We start from the raw sequence: 16,399 nt of genomic DNA on the forward strand, positions 1-16,399 counted from the left end.
GAGGTCTTCAGAGATAATTTTCTAACATCCTGGGTTCTCCTGTACGTCAGAGCACATCTCAAACTGGCCCATTTCCCCCTAAGGCAGGATGTGGCTAAGGAGCAAACACGTACAAAGCAGCAGTCTGAGCTGAAGCCAATTACGGCTGGCTAACAAAATGGGACAATGTTGTTCAGCACAGATTAAATTTAGGAAACGACAGCGGAGCCTGCAGGGACAAGGAGCGGAAACTTACAATCAAACACTAAATTCCTTCATCGTGACACATGAGGAGTAACAGAGGGCGCTGCCATGAGGAGTGATGGAAATGGCACGTAACCCTCCTCAGACATCACACTGTCCAGTGGACGACTACCGAATGTAATTTTGGCAATTAAAGTCACAGAGCGCCTCTATCTCAATATGCTAATTGGTTTCCCTTTCTTCCTCTCTGTCTCTTTAAATAAGGCTGGACTGGAAGTGTATATCTATATATTATGACTGAGCAATGCACTTTCTTCTTTCGGTAGTAGTCTGTCTTTCCTATAATGAAACAGCCTCTAAGGGATTTTCAACTCAATCCTTCATCTTCATGACTTGCTGACTCTAGGACTCAGTATTGCCACAGAAGGAGCACAGCATCTCGAAGCTTTAGGCATCCTTCAGTACTTTAAGCATTCAGGAGGGACTTACGTAGCGCATCCGAAAATGCACCCGTACAATGTTAAGATCAGATTGTCCCAGCCATAATGCCCACAGATGCAGCTAATCCCAGAGCCTGGAGTCTGGCTCAGGAGTGTTTTTTTGGATGCTTATCAGCAAAGAGGACAGAAAGCAGATCGTGAATACAGTTATTTCCTTCTTAACAAGAAGGATTTTTTTCCTTTTGCCTATGTGAGCAAAAAAGGCTGCTCCACAGCCTCTCTTCCTTTGCTGTGGAGATGAGAAACCCCTGTCCTGCTTCCACCCGGCGTTGGCACGCAGCTGCAGGAGAGCCAGGCTGGGAAAAGGACCCACGTCCTCCTTCTCCAGAGTCTGTGCATCCTCTTAGCACAGAGCACTTTTTCTTAAGCTTTTTTGTTTAAAACTGAAATCCTGCTCAGCTCTGCAGTTTCCAGGTGCACAGGGAGAAAAAAGAAAAAAGAGGTAAGGTAGCTAGCTTGCTGCACTCTGGTTTGTTTGTTCTGTTTGTTTTTGTTTGGTTGTTTTTTTAGAAAAACTGGTGTTTTCAAACCCAGCGTTTTCACTGCATTTCTGCACCACCAGCTGTCCCTCAGAGCACACAAACCCAAAGAGGAAGCCATGAACTAGGGCACACGCAGCACCGGATCACAGCAGAGACAGCAAGGTGGTGCAGGAATTCAGGAAAGGCAGGACAGAAAGCGAGGAGCAGGGAAAGCACTTGGGATTGCTGAGAGGCTGACTCCAAGTTCAGCAAAACAAGTACAAAAAAAAGTTTTGGTGGGCTTAGCTCAGATCCCAAAGCTTTAAGAAACGGCAACAGCAATCTGGAAGTAGGTGGCACAAGCAAGCTACCAAAGGTCTGGTGCTTATTTTATGTTTGCCCACAATTTGTATTCCATGAGGTGTCATGAAAAACCAAAAACATGTTCTAAAATTAAATCTGGCATTCACCAATCCAGCCAAAGACGCTCCTTGTTTACATAATCTTGGAGTTATTTTTCAGGCTTAAAAATATCCCTTAGTTAGTTTCGTTCCCCGCCTCCAAACCTCCACTGCTGAAAAATAAATACTCTCTGGGGAAATGCATGGAAAGCAGAAAAACAGATGCTGAATGGATGCTTTCCAAAAACAAAACAAAACAAAAACTTGGGATTTAAAAAAAAAATAAAAATGATTAGAGTGATAGTTTGTGTCTGTAACATCTCTTTACCCATTTAGACCTGTGACAGAGAGGGAGAGGTGCATGTCTGTGCACACACACTTAGGAATGCAAGGAAGAGCATTGCAAAAATCTGTACAAGGCATGCGCGTGTCCAACAGCACACATGATGGAGGGGAGAGCCTGAATGCTCCACCTCTGTACAATGGTCATAGTCACAGCTCGCTAAAATGGTTTCTATGACACTTTTCTAAGGAGGTTGTCTGGTGTGGCACAGAGATGGAACGGATCAGAAAATGATTTTTAACAAAGAAGTTTGAGGCAGCAAATTTCCAGAGAGATCTCCCTCTTCAGTGCAAAATACTCACTTGTATTTCCACTTCCAAGGCAGTGTGAAACAAAAACAAATTGCCAGTTCCCAAAAACTTGTCAGAAAAGGTTGTTATCCTCTGGCTTCAGCTCGCTCTAATATATCTTGTGACAAAATGACAGCCCGGGAGGAAAAGTGCCATTGTACCAAGCAAGCCTGCATATGTGTGCTTTCACAGGCAAGTGTGAGCACTGTCTTTTGCCATCAGGAGAGTGGTTAAAGATGTCTTGGCTTGGCCTTGCTGAGACTGGGAAAAGGCAAGCACCTGAAGGTGCATTCAGGCGTAACCTCAGCACTGCGCATCTTCCAGCTGGAGGCAGCTGGATTTAAATGCTCCCACCAGGTACAGACGTCTTCTGCTTACAGCTGGGTCTTAACTCTGCAGGATTCTGCCAAGCGGGGCTCCCTAACAGCCAGAGGGTAAGACCTAAGAAGCTTAGAAAGAGTCCTGCCAGAGAAGCCAGCCCTGTGCAGGTCCTCCTGCTGCTCACAGCCACGACTGACCAGCGAGCAATCGCACTGACAAAGGCAGAACGTTGCCACAAAAAACCTCGCACAGAACATGGAAGGCAAATCAAAAAGAGACTTGCAATACTGCCAGACCACAGAAGAATAACATTGGGCTTTCCTTTACCCCTGCCAAATGTTACTAACTATATTTAAAACTCTTTTTTCATATTCCTCGTATGAAGAAAATGTCACTGCTGATTTTGGCTACCTGTCATCTTGTCTACACTGCAAAGTGAGCACTTGCCATCCCATTCATGGGTATGCCGCTGTAAAGATGCTAGGAACCGTAATGGGAGGGAACTGAAAGTCCCGTTATCCTGGGCTTCAAAATACTGTTGCACATCGCTGCTGCACGATGCCTTTTGGAAGGCAGAACTTCATTCATCAGAGGAGGTGGCCGAGTGGTTTAGTGCTGGGCAATTCCTTGCCCAAATCCCCCAGTTTTCAAAAAGCAAACCCACCCACCCACTCCCAGAGGAAAACAAACAAACAAATGAACAAAAACCAACCCATGCTATTTCTAATGCCTTGGCAAATGTGAGATATTAATGGAATTTGTTAAGTGAGCAGTCTCTGACCTGATGCAGTGTTGACTGGTTGTCTGGTGTAAGACACATTAAAAGTAGGTTCTTCTACTAGTGGAGGAGGGTACATCCGCCTTCGGATAAAGAAACCAGCTCCACAACAGAACAAAACTCCCATCATCAAAAGGAACCTAGGCAAAGAGAGGAAGGAGGTCAAAACCTACCTGCATTCAAACAGAGTTTGTTCACCGAACAAAGCAGAGTGCCGCCTGTCAGCCATCAACCTCTGGGTTTCTTAAATCACACAATCATTTAGGTTGCACAGCTTGGCTCTAGGGAGCAGACCTATGGCATTTGAGATCACCACATCTTGGGGTACTTTTGGACATACTGCGGACATTTCTTGCATTTTATATTACTGTTTAACGTTTGCTGGCATAAAAAACACAAATCTGAACCTGAAACGCCCTTGACCTTTTGGGATGTTCAGGTTTATATCTGGCCTTTGTTACTGGATGGTTAAAGTGAAATTCCACGTCTGTACAGACACAAACTGCGCATCTTGGACCCACCTCTTAACTCTCACAGCACCCAGGCTGGCCAGTAGGTTTGGGGTGGGGAGGTCTGCTGTAGGAGCAGGAATGTTACCCTGCAGCTGCTCCTAAAAGAAGATTCTTAGATGTTCCTAAATGAGTAACACTGTAATTTTGTCTCCCATGGGAAACAGGGTAACTGACATTTCAGTTCAAGAAAGAAGACCAAAGCATCGAGCAGTGAAAACCACAGGTTTTGTTTTGTGCTTCCCAGACAACATAGACATTGCTAAAGAAAAGGACATTGTTTTGCTTCAGTTCTCCTCAGCTCCTTTTCCAACCTGACCACGGCTTCCTCATCATTCTCCTGCCCTGATGCTGTGAAAACAGGCATATGCAGCAAGGGCACATCAGGACATTTTGTTCTTAAGAGTACTTTAATTCAGTGACTTTCCCTATCTTTTTCTGATTAGTTATCTGATGCAGTAGTGACTGAGGCAAGTTCCAGTAAACCTAAATGGGTCTTCGACTTTCATTGCCACCTCATTTCCTTTATTCTCAGGGCCCTTTTCTGGAAGACAATAAAGCTGCGCTCTTTTGAAAAGGTTGGAGGCAAGAAGAGCATTTTTGTATTTATTTTTTCTGCCTAAGTTGGCCGGAGGCAAGCCTACACGCCACACTTATCTCCTCTGGAGCACTCCCAGAGGCCTGAGAGGAACTGTGACACTGCGTGACAGTGGGAGATATTTTATGCAAAGGGTCAAATTCTGTTCTTGTTTCTACAGTGGACACAAGAGCAGAATGAGGGCCTGTTTCCCTGAGCCAAAATTAATGCGTTCCTTTTTGGCTGCATTCCTGCAAAGGATTTGCTCCGAACAGAAAAGCAGAGATTTACGACGTCACTCTAGGGATTCAGATGCAGAACTCCTCAGTTATATCACTAAGGATTGCATGCTGAAATCCCACAGTCTGCTTTGGGAAATCTCTGTATTATATCAGGCTTCTGTTTTTCAGTGGTTATTCATTTCAATTTTGAAGGCTTTTTTATAAGCAGTCTTCAAATTCTATATAAAAATTCCTAAAGCCAGGTTTTCTCGGAGAGCTTGTGCTTTCTCTCTACTGTAATGGGAAGGTTTTATTCAGGTGTTTTCTTAAATTCCTCTCTACAAAGAATTTACCTTATTTTTTCGTTATGCATATAAAAGTGATTAGTTTAAGCTTTATCCAGATTACTGAGCTGCTGATTTCACAAGCTCAAATCTTTCTGCCTTCTTCTCCCTTGCTGTCATCTCCAGTAAAATCCTCACAGCCATAAATGTACTACTCTTTCAATTGAAACCTCAATTCATCAGGCAAGACTTTCTTAAACCCTGCATAAGCACACAACTCTCCTTATGAAATTCCCTTTTAAAACTCAGTGCCCAACAAAACTGGACAAATGCTGCCATTTGGAAGGAGCTGGGATGGGTGTAAGGACAAATACGAGACCCCTGCCTGGACAGCCCAACAGGATGCAGAAACAGGAAAGGCCAACCTGAAACAAGTAGCCTCCTTTTCCAGTATTTTCTCACTGCTTATCAGATAAACACTTCTTTATTATTACTGGGGGCATCAAGAGGACTGCATAAGCAAAAAAATAAAGTCCTTGCATTTATGCACACACATACACATTACCACGTACTTGTAACTATTTTAAAATACTGGGGCTGGCAATACCCTGATTCATGTCCTACAAACACAACAGGAGAACACTGGGAACATTAAAATCAAAATTTAGCTGTGACCTACCAAAAATACCATAGTCGCTGGATAGAGAGAGCTCTTACACAGCATCTTGAACCACAGCAATCCTCATAGGAGCGACATCTGCACAGGAAAAAAGAGAAAAGGATGTTAGGGGAGTGGCTGTCACTCAGAGCAAAACAAACAGCACCAGATCAGACAGGGGAAGGGAATATAAACTCAACATAAAACTTCCAGAAAATTCAGTTGTTTTAAATTAACTCTACGGAGCTTAAACACAAGCAGAGAGGAGTCCCTGACTCAGATGCTGCTAGCCCCCCTGCCAGAAGCTTTATTTACAACATCACTGCAAGCCTGGGAGGCAAAACCTGCAACTGCTGCCCTGCTGGCACAAAGCACAGCTGGGGCTCTTGCTAAGGACAGGCACCACCGCTTATTTAGGGCTGTGAAGGAGCTAACATCTCAGCCAGTAACCCCTGCCTGATCTGCTCTTGCACCCTGTCCATTTTCCTGGAGTTGCTCCTAGTCCAGGAGGTTGTAGGAATAAGAAAGAATCGGATTGAACCATCACTGTGCACTAAACTTGTACCACGGTCCTTACTCCTCAACTGCCACGTAGACATGCTCGCTGAGACTACCACCCCGTGTAGGATCCCAGGGCAACCACCAGGAGAGAAGTCCAGCTGAACTGCTATCAGCAAACTACACGCGGCTGGATAAGGTTGTCACTCACGTGTATATATCCATGGCACGGCGCTACCACAACCCAGAGGCTTTGTACGTGTTATTGAAATTGCCTTCCTATACATTTCTTTCAAAACTGCCTCCAAAAGCCTGATTTTAGCATTTAATTCTATATAACAGGGCATGCTACAAAGAAAAGTGGTATTACTGCGTTTTGTTTCACAGTAAATGAATGCTGCATACATCAAACATGAACCATTTGGGGTTTTATTCACTGTAACAGATGAGAATTACAAAGTCAAAAAGTGCCAGATCACTCATTCTTCGCACATTGGCAGCATTCAAACACAGAAAACACCAAGTGCAGAAAAAAAACTTCAAGTGTACCATTATTAGCCATTTTAAAGGCATTTTTTTGGTTTCCAGAAGTTGCAGCAGACTGCAGCTGCCAACAACTCCCATTATTTCAGTAGGCTTTCCTCCAACAAGACATTGCAAATTAATATTTCATATGGAATGGAACAGCTTTAAAAAATACTATAGCACCAGCCACTGCAAGCACAAGGCACAGCTTCACTCACACCAGAGCCAGCACACAGGTTAACAGCAGCCACCTCTGAGCAATTTCTGTGGTAATTGCCATTTCCAAACCAAGGAAACGTGCTGCATGTTTAGCAGGATAAGGGACAGAGATAACACAGAAACCATGGGATGCGACAGACTTGGATGAAAATATTCAGATTATCCACACACCAAAGGAAAAGAGATGGGTATCACAACTGGATCGATCTTCTTAAGGGTGGTTACGTCTGTATGTTCAATGAACACATTTCATTAAGCATCCAGGTTTGGGAAAATTTGCCCAGCTAGATAACTGTGCTCCCATACTCATATGCAAAGCTAAAAAAACAGTTGGGTAATCGTACAGACATTTACACAGTTACATGCTCAATTAACACACCTCCACTCAGAAAATTCATCAAGTCTCACAGGCTTCAGCCTGTAATTGGGGCAGAGGAGGAGGATCTACGGATACATAATCTTCTGATGCCAGGCAGGCAGGATTTCTTCCAGTAAGCCTGAGGATCTGATACTTTGGTCAGCACAGCGAGGTCCACTCTTATGTTCAGACACCCAGTTTGGCATTTGAGCACAGTAACCTGCTAATACCAGAGGAGAAAACACCCACTTTGCTGTCCCTGAACCAAAAAGCGTCCCAATTGCCAACATTTCTTCTTTGAAGTTCGCCAGGACCCTAACAACTGCTCATACTGAAAACTACCAGATATCGGAAAACTACCAACAAGACTTTGCAAGGCAACATTAACTTAGAGCCTGAATTGGGCGCAGAAATGAAGCCTTCTGCCATGCTCCCCACACAGATGGTCCCAGCGGGAGCTGTGAAGACAAGCCCTCAGTGCGCTGACAGGATCGGGCCTTACAAAATGGCGGGGCAGCCCCTGCCTCCTGCTAAAACAGCGGTGACGGTAACCCTGACGCTCTTAACCACACCAACAGCTGTTAATCCACACCACTGAGCACTTGCCCTTTTGCTGATGCTGCAGAGCAAGGACTTTCAAGGCGCTTTGGGCCAGAAAAGCAGGGGAAACGGCCTGTAAATCCTGCCAGAAGGATGGAGCTGGAGGTCTACTGTGTGGGGCAGCTGTGCTGGTATCTAAAAACACTTCTCACCAATTCCTGCCACTCCGCATTTCAAAAGAGTGAGCCATGCTCTTCTGATCTGTGAAAGACAGGGAATGAGCTCCCAGAATCACCAGGGGACTGCCCTCTTGTAGCCCTTCTTCAGACAACTGAGACCCCAAAATCGAAGGGTTTAGGGCATGTGAGCACTCTGCACCTCAGCCTCCACACACGCACCTCACCACAGCACCTCAAGGGACAGGGAGCAGATGCTCTTCTGTCTAACTTGAAAGCCCCAAAAATAATTTTCCAGATCAAGCCAAGCCCCAAGAGCTTTGCTTTTATTAGACTTCAACTAAAATCCAGAGTCTGGGAGACGACACATACTCCTCCCCTCCCCCTACCTTGCTTATTTTGCATCTGTTTTCTCTAGAGCAAGAAGGGATGGGAAAAGGCTATTTTAAAAATCTGTAATTATGGTCGTTCCAACAATGAATATTAAAAATAGCATGATGAGTGTAGTACCTGAATTGACTTTTCACTCTTAATCTCTAAATTATCTAGGCTATAAGTCAGCACCATTTTTAAAGTGTCAATGTCTTCAATTTTCTTCCTGCAAAAGAAGAGGGAGGTACCAGCTGGAAGGCAGAAAGGCTCAACTGCTGAATGTTTATGAAGCTCTGGAGACCACTGAATGGCAAACAAACAGGCCATCAAAAAGGAATTTTGTCTCCTACACAGATGACTGCATTTTCAAATGGATGAAAATGAGATGCAAAAGATAGAGGAGTCTCTCCCTGTGGCTGTGTTTAGAGTAAGCCCATTTTGTAATAGCCAATACGCTTTCCAAGGCAACTCATCCAAGGCTAAGCATTGTGTTTCCTGGGTTGATCTGTGAAGCTAAACCAGTGTCATGACTCAAGGGAAATCTCTTTGAGATCTGACAGAAGTAACACTCGCTTTTTACCTATAACGGCAAGCAAGTGCTTGATGTTTTGAGTCTGTGAGTATGAACACAGGTATGTAGGAGTCCGCAATCGATGGTACCACGATCACAATGTGCTGGCTGTCTGTATTTTCCACCAGTTGGTAGCAGCTGCTCAAACAGACTGGCAGAACAAGCGGCCATTTGCTGCTACCACTGCTCGGGCACTGTTCTAAAGCTCTGCTCGCCTTTTGTTCTTCGTTCAATGAGCTACGAAAAAACAACACAACTTCTGCCAACATTGATCCTAATTACAACAAAATTAACTTACTTATAAAAGCCATTATTATTTGCAGACAAAAGAAGACAATAAAATCAGCTTATTAATGGAGCAACAAACAAGCTTAAGCATAATCAACCTTTGATGTACTATCTCTTACTGCCTGACAGCAAATCCCAGCTGAATTAAGACTTTGACTCGGAAAAAAACACAATGAAGCACACACACATATATTTATTGAATTGATATGCATGTCCTTTAAATTACCCTTGTGCGTTGGCTCTGCTTAACAGTGAAGGACTGGTTGTGCCTAGTGCTGGTATACCTTCTGCACAGCAGTCCCAACAGTTACAGCCCCCTGGAACGTCTGTCTGCCTTTCATGCTGGATTAAAATTTTGCTTTGGGGCAATTTTACTCGAAAACAAACAAACAAGCAGAAGAGTTGCTTGGAATTAAAAGAATATTTGTCACGTTTGTCTCTGTCTTCCTTAAACTGGACACATTGGTTATGACAGAATTGCATTCTTGAGGAATGAGCTATACGATCAATCTAAACTGGACTGAGTTCATCCCCTACAGAAGACTACTTTAAAGCCAATTTCCCGCTTTCACACATAAACAATGATCCAAGATCTGCATTTCCCCAGGGCGATGCCTGCATCGTAGATCAAAATTTAATCCATTATGTAGGATAAGACATGATCCACTAGTTGCTTTGCTAATCTGCAACTTCACCAAGCATATGTTCTCTTTTTTAGAAACTGCCCGCACCGTGATTTATGATTTAGAAGGTACATCTTTTCATTCATAATTCAGTGGAGTGAAATGAATGCATCTCCACGTCTAACTACGTGCATTACTAGCACACTGAGGAACTGCTGTGTCAGGGATCAAAGTTACACTCTGTAAGATCACAGCAACAACCTTTTTACATGTGTTTTCACTTAAATCATGACGCCAAACTTCATTCCTTAACGGACAAGCAAAGCATGAAATTTCACGTGAAGGGTATAGGGTATGACCCAAGCCCCAAAACTAAATCCTGTACTTGCACGTGTTCTGCAGATAACCACTGCTTGATTTAACAATCCAGAAGCTATTTTTTCATTTATACGTGCATCTACATAACCAAACAAGTCCCTTCTTAGCAGAGCTGCTGAAGGAAAGAACTGCATCTAAAAGCAATTCCCTGAACAGCACTTGATGAAAACTGGATAAATTAAAGAGGTAAACACGGATTACAGTCTTTAGTAGACTGTATGGTCGTAGTGGTCTAACTTATTCCCCATCAACACTATCCCTTTAAAATGCAAGCTGTAACATTCCTAGTTTTCCTCTCTAAACTATTTGCATCATATTGTGCCAAAATCTGATTTAACATTAAAGACGTTTGACTAGCAATATCTTTTGGAAGCATATAACAAAATATAAATTGTTAATTCACATGTGGTGGCAGAAAGCCTGCTCTAGACACAGGGAGAGAGGAAGGAAGGGTGAAAGAAAACCACGAAAAACCCACAACCATTAAGTCCTTTAAATACAGTAAACTGCATGATTTCTAACTTGCATCCTGTAGACAAGCCTGACTGTGATTCCAAAAAAGGCTGCATGCCAGTGATAAGTTAAATGATTGCTGCATCATTTATGACCCCTTGCTAGAACCAAGAGTTAAATATAAGTAACAGAGGGCGTAGCAAGAGACTGAAATTAAGAACATAAGAGAAAGATTTGTGGGACACGTCTAGTAGCATCAGATGAAGCTAAGAAAGTCCCAGCTGTGGTCCTAATACTGGCATAGGCAAAACACCAGCAGGAGATCCACAAGTGTTCATAAGAACTGGAAGGGATAAGCCACTGAGACTGGGTCACCTCCATGCAGACCCTATGCTGGGCCTTCAAATCAGGTCTGCTACTGTTAAACAAATGAAGGCAGACAGCTGAAGTATACATACGTATTTATTTGTTCAACGACAGGAAAAGAAGTGTGTGTTGTTTTTTTTGTTTGTTTGTTTGTTTTTTAATGTTTTCAAAACAAAGCCGCTGCCTGTACAACTATGGAAATGAAAACCCAGGTTATTGACTAAAGACCAGACAAGTGAAGGAGCTTAGCATTACACATATGGTGGAGAGGTTATCTCAAGGAATCCATTTTTGCTATAGCAGCCCCCACTGAGCATGGAAATTGTTGAGTACGCTCCTGAAAATACAGACTCCAATTCAGGCGTCTCACCCAAGTAACTTTTCGCAGCAAGTCCCAAAGTGGTTTAATCTCTTTCCAGAAAGATGCCACAATGTGAATGCCATATCCCTCCACTGTCATCCACCAAAATGCTTGAGGAACAGCAGCAAGTGCAAAGTCTTTGGCAAAGTGATGGACAACATCTGCTTTCCAGCCTCAGTCTTAGAGCTGGTTGTCTCCCTGGCATAATTTTAATTTGGCTAATTTTGAGGAAGGAGACAACCTCGTCATAGTTACCTGAAGTCACAGGCTCTCAGCACCCAAAACCATCCATGTTGAGCGTGCTTACACTCACGCTACAAATAAGATACCTTTGACTAGGAGTGATCTATTAAAAAGGTCTTTATCTTACCACCTGATGTTGAGGAGAACCAAAACTTTCAGAGGGATCACAGTAAACCGCAGAAGCAAGCCTACCGCAACCACACCTACATTTGCTATGCAAAGGCATGCACCCCTCCTGATAAGATTTAGGGCCAAAAAAATTGAAACAGATTGAAAATCACTGGTTCAGTAGCTGAGTGCAACAATCTGGTTACCTTTCTGTCAGCCATTGGCTTTGCTTGGGTAAATCACTCTTGTGTTTCTCACACATAGCAAAGGTGATCTCTGAGTGCATGTAAGAACAGCATATTTTAATATGTCGGTGATTTTGGCTAATATAATTATAAGGAATGTAACTGCTTCATAGATGAAATGCAGCTGGGACCTCAGGGGAACATCTGCACTTGAAGTAAAAAACTGCTGCTGGTAACCAGGGGGGTACTCGAGATAGAGTAACCAGGTACCTGAAATCACCCAGCTCTTAACTAGTTAAAATGTTAAGGCAAAAAGAAGGAAAGGGGCTTTCAGGTAATCTTTTTCTACTGGGTAGAAATAACAGAGACAGAACTGATATTTGCTCAGATTAGATTTCTGTCTGCTTTGGCACAATTAAAATCTCCCACAATGAGACAAGATACTTGACCCCTGTCTTTCACACAAACATGAAAAACAAGAGCAGGCAGCAGATGAAAAATGAGTTATTTCTCACTTCTTTAGGTGAAGAGCTTATAAAACACTATCTCTGTGCAAGAACTCAAGCAGAATACAGTAAAACCTTCCCTACTTCCTATGAGCTGAGAAGTATTTGCTCAGCTGCTCCGACCAAACCAGCCACACCACCAACCTTCTGCTACCCAATGGCTTGGCATATCCTCAGCTCTCTCCTCTTAGACCCCAAGAGGAAAGCCACCCTGCAGAGGGATTTTCTTTTTGTTGTCTGTAAAGGTTGAAAGTCTCCTGGCTTTCTGGCCCGCACACACACATCTAGCCATTTTCTCTGCTCCTACTGTGGCTCTGGGCTTTATCCACCAGTGGCAGCAGAAAGCACCTCAAGCACCTGAGTTTTAACAAGGCTGCAGGCCTTTCTGCAACAGAACAAAGAAGAGAAACAGCCTAATTTAAGGTTCTAGCCAAAGGAAGACACAGATAAACTGTACCATGACAGGTTTTAATTTTCTGAAGCTGGACATGTAAATTTCTCATACCAGCAGGAACCAGAAGGGCTCACAGTTAACCATCAGGCCCCATATTAAGCACACCATTAGTTCTTCAAACCTCCAACTTCTCCCAGTGGGCCAGCAGCCCTTATTGCACCTAATCCCTTATCTGCTTCAGGAGATTACAAGCAATCTCCTGGCAGAGGGTGACGGGTGTCCAGGAATTTGTATCGGTGTTAAACTCCAACAAAGGGCAGAGCCAACCCTTCTGCTTTGACAAGCCACCACAGGATCAAGCACGGGGAAGGACGTAGGTGCTAATGGCCAGCAGTTAGGTGCTATCGAGTCTTTCAAACTTTTCATCCAAGCTCTCCCTGTCCAGAAAGGGTTAGAAACGTCGCGATGACTTTAGGGCCCAGTGCTCCTTGGCGCAGGGGAGCCAGGAGAAATTGCCTCTCCACCGTGCATTAGGGTTCCTCCTGGGACATGGAAGAGTTAGTGCTCTGAGGAACATTTCAAGCCAAACAGCTTCAGCTGGAAACAGAGGCTCACTCAGGATAAGTCACAACTGTGGAAGTACAAGGGAGTAGGACTGCATTTCCTGCTCCACCTAAGGCACTCTGATTTCAGGCCTCACCTCTCCCAGAGGAGTATTCACAAAGAGACAGACTGCCTCCTTTCCCTCCTTCCTCTCTTTTTTTTTTTTTCTTTTTTTTCCTCTCAGAATAAGCTGCCTACACCTGGTAAACCTCCAGCTCTGAGTGAGACAAGACGAGACCTTCACATCTCAAATTTGGTCAGTCACCTGCTTGACTGCCTGTGAAGGCAGAGATATTAAATTCCTCACCCCTCAGCAGGAGCCACTCTTACAAGCTAACCTTTTTGGAAATCTGGTAGCCGGACTCACCCCAGGTTGTGCACGGGACAACTGATCCATCAAAGAAAATCCAAGGCTTCTATCCAGTAGGTGGGTGATTACGGTGCTCAGGACTGTAACATCCACAGATTTGTCAACATCAAGGGAATCCAGCGCCTTATTTGAAGTGAGAAGTGTAAGGACATGGACAATTGAAGCTAGCAGTGGTGTTTTGCATCATTACTGTTTAAGACCACACAGGGCTGAGCAACGGTGGTGGGGGTCTGTTGCCTTTATATACATGTAGATGGCCTGATAGTTCCTGCTGCTTTGCTTCAGACAATCCACACACTTTCATTCCTGAGTTGAACTACGTATACAAACAGGCCCTTCCTGTAGCTGCTAAATTGGTAGCCCTGGCCCAAATCCAGGTCTCTGTTTCTGTACTGTGCCAGCCATTCGAGATGCCTGGAATCGTGCAAAAAACTGCTACGCTGCGTCCCCTCTCCCTCCCATGCTGCTTCCCAATCAAATGGAAGAATAAATCAACAGCTAGATTACTGCCCTAAGCACACACCTGCTGACATTTCGTGCAGCTGTAATTGCAATTGGAAAGCTAAGCGTATCATCAGGAAAGCCAACTTAATTAAAAGCAGTAAACACAACAGGATGCGGAGCACAGAACGTAACGCCCATAAAGCAACACAGCCCCTGTCTGGATGGTGGGTTTTTCCCCGTCCTCCTGTACACGCTTTGACAGAGGAATTGCTTCCTGAGCTCTCAGAGTAAGGGTGAGAGAGAACTTGTCTATTGTTTCCACCTGGAACATTTTCCAGGCTCTTGGTAAATACAGAACTATTGTTACAGACTGGCCACCAAGTGACTAAGGGCTTACATTCAAAACCCAGATGAATACAACTGTGTGATAAATACAACAAAATTTAATCAGCAGAAGAAGAGAATTACGTGGAAATACACAAGAAATTTATTTCAAAAGCCACAGGGAAAAAAATACAATCAGCTTTCTTCTCTAAAATACGAAAAAGAATGGACTGTTCCTATACACTGCAGAACATACGCTTGCAAAGATTATTTATGTTCAATGCATTCATTTTTTAGATTTATAAATTCTTAAATAATTCCAAATGAAATATTAAATAGATAGTTAACATAATTGTGTACATGTGCAGCTGTAAGCTATATGCAGTAAACTACCTGCCATGGCAGCAACATATTAGTCTAAAAATACTGTATTTCTGTCTGCACAGGCTTTTAACATGAATTCAGGTCCTGCATCGGATAACAGGAGTTAGGTTACAAGATGACACTCCCCTTCTGTTCTTCACTTTTGTTGTTGTTGTTGTTGTTGTTGTTGTTGCTGTTGTTCTTTTTTGTTCTTTTCTGGAGGTCTTCCATGTAACAGCACACCAACAACCAGCCAAAACATACTTACACAGCAAGCACATGGCAGAGCTCATCCAACGCAAAAAGTCAGTATTCAAGAGGTGGAACCAGGTGCAGGCTCCAAAGGAGTTCAGGAAACATCACATGCACAAGCTGAGATGATATTTGGAAAGCCAAGCCTCACCTAAAACTGATACTTGCAAGGGACACCAAGAACAGCAAGAAGAGCTCCTGTTCCTACACTAGCAGTGGAAGGAAAAAAACAGGTCAAAAGTATGATCTGGAGGACCATAAAGCAGCCAGACTCATTTCAGCTGCTGGCAAAAAAATAAATTAAAAAAAAAAAAAAAAGGGACTGAGTCCTCCTGATACATGTTTTTGGGCATAGGAAGGAGAATAAAGTGACTGAAAACAGTCATCATAGGTAAATTTACCAAGGGTAAATCACACCTGACAAGCCTAAAGGCCTTCTAGGGTAAAACAATGGTATCTGTAGACAAGCCAGAGAGCAGATGTCCCTTACTTTGACCTTAGCAAGGCCTCCCACACTTCAGAGAACAGTGGCCTATGGGCCCCACTCCCCCTGGAGAAGATGCAGTAACCCCTGATGGTAGCACAGAGGCCTGGACTTGTTCTGTTGACAAGTGTGTCGCTGTAATTGGCGATTTGGTGCTCTCACCAAGCCCACAAGATGACACCAAACTTGGGGAGGATCAGGCAGTGAGCTCAAGGGCAGGGCTGCCACTCCAAGACTCGGACTAACTGGAGGAATGACTTGACAGGAACCTCATGAAAATGAGCAAAGACAAACACAAAAGCCTTGCCCGTGGGAAGGATGAACATCCTGCAGGTTGTGGGGCAGATCTACTGGAAAGGCCCAAGGGGATCACGGCACCTAGCAAGCTAAACACAAGCCAGCAGTGTGCCACAGCAGCAATAAGAGAAGATGGCCTCAGGCTTGTCCTGGCGGTGAAGGGTGGGACAACAGCAGAGGATGAATGTACACAAAGGAGGGTCTGACTTAATATGTGGGAAACACACACAAAAAAAACACACTTATTCACCATGAGGACAGGCAGGCAACAGAGTGTACTGCCCAGAGAGGCTGTGCTCTCGCTTTCCTTGGAGGTTTTCCCAAGCCCCAACTGGATGAAGCCCAGGGCAACCTAGTCTGGCCTCATGGCTGACACTGTTTCTGAGGCTGGACTGGAGATCCCCTGAGAGCCCTTCCCATCTGAATTACTCTCCAAATCTCTTGGGCAGAGTTATTCTCCTTTCCTCACTACTTCTCTTACAATATCACATCGTTAAAAACTTCAGCACACAATAATTCACCGGGATGATCTGAAACAATGCTAACTCAGTGCTGGATAACATCACAATCCT

The 16,399-nt window shown here is 43.9% G+C and overlaps 1 protein-coding gene across 1 annotated transcript in view; it reads right to left on the reverse strand.

Annotated features, from left to right (window-relative positions):
• Positions 1–16,399, reverse strand: part of VOPP1 (VOPP1 WW domain binding protein) — a 59,357-nt gene that overhangs the window by 884 nt on the left and 42,074 nt on the right. Inside the window, exons 3-4 of the mRNA XM_032181763.1 lie at positions 5,548–5,625; positions 3,281–3,417 (exon numbers count right to left, since the gene is read on the reverse strand). Of these exons, the coding sequence (XP_032037654.1) occupies positions 3,281–3,417; positions 5,548–5,625 (215 nt within the window). The remainder of the gene's footprint in view (positions 1–3,280; positions 3,418–5,547; positions 5,626–16,399) is intronic.

Source organism: Aythya fuligula, chromosome 2 (genome assembly GCF_009819795.1).
Source record: "Aythya fuligula isolate bAytFul2 chromosome 2, bAytFul2.pri, whole genome shotgun sequence".
Classification (NCBI taxonomy): domain Eukaryota; kingdom Metazoa; phylum Chordata; class Aves; order Anseriformes; family Anatidae; genus Aythya; species Aythya fuligula.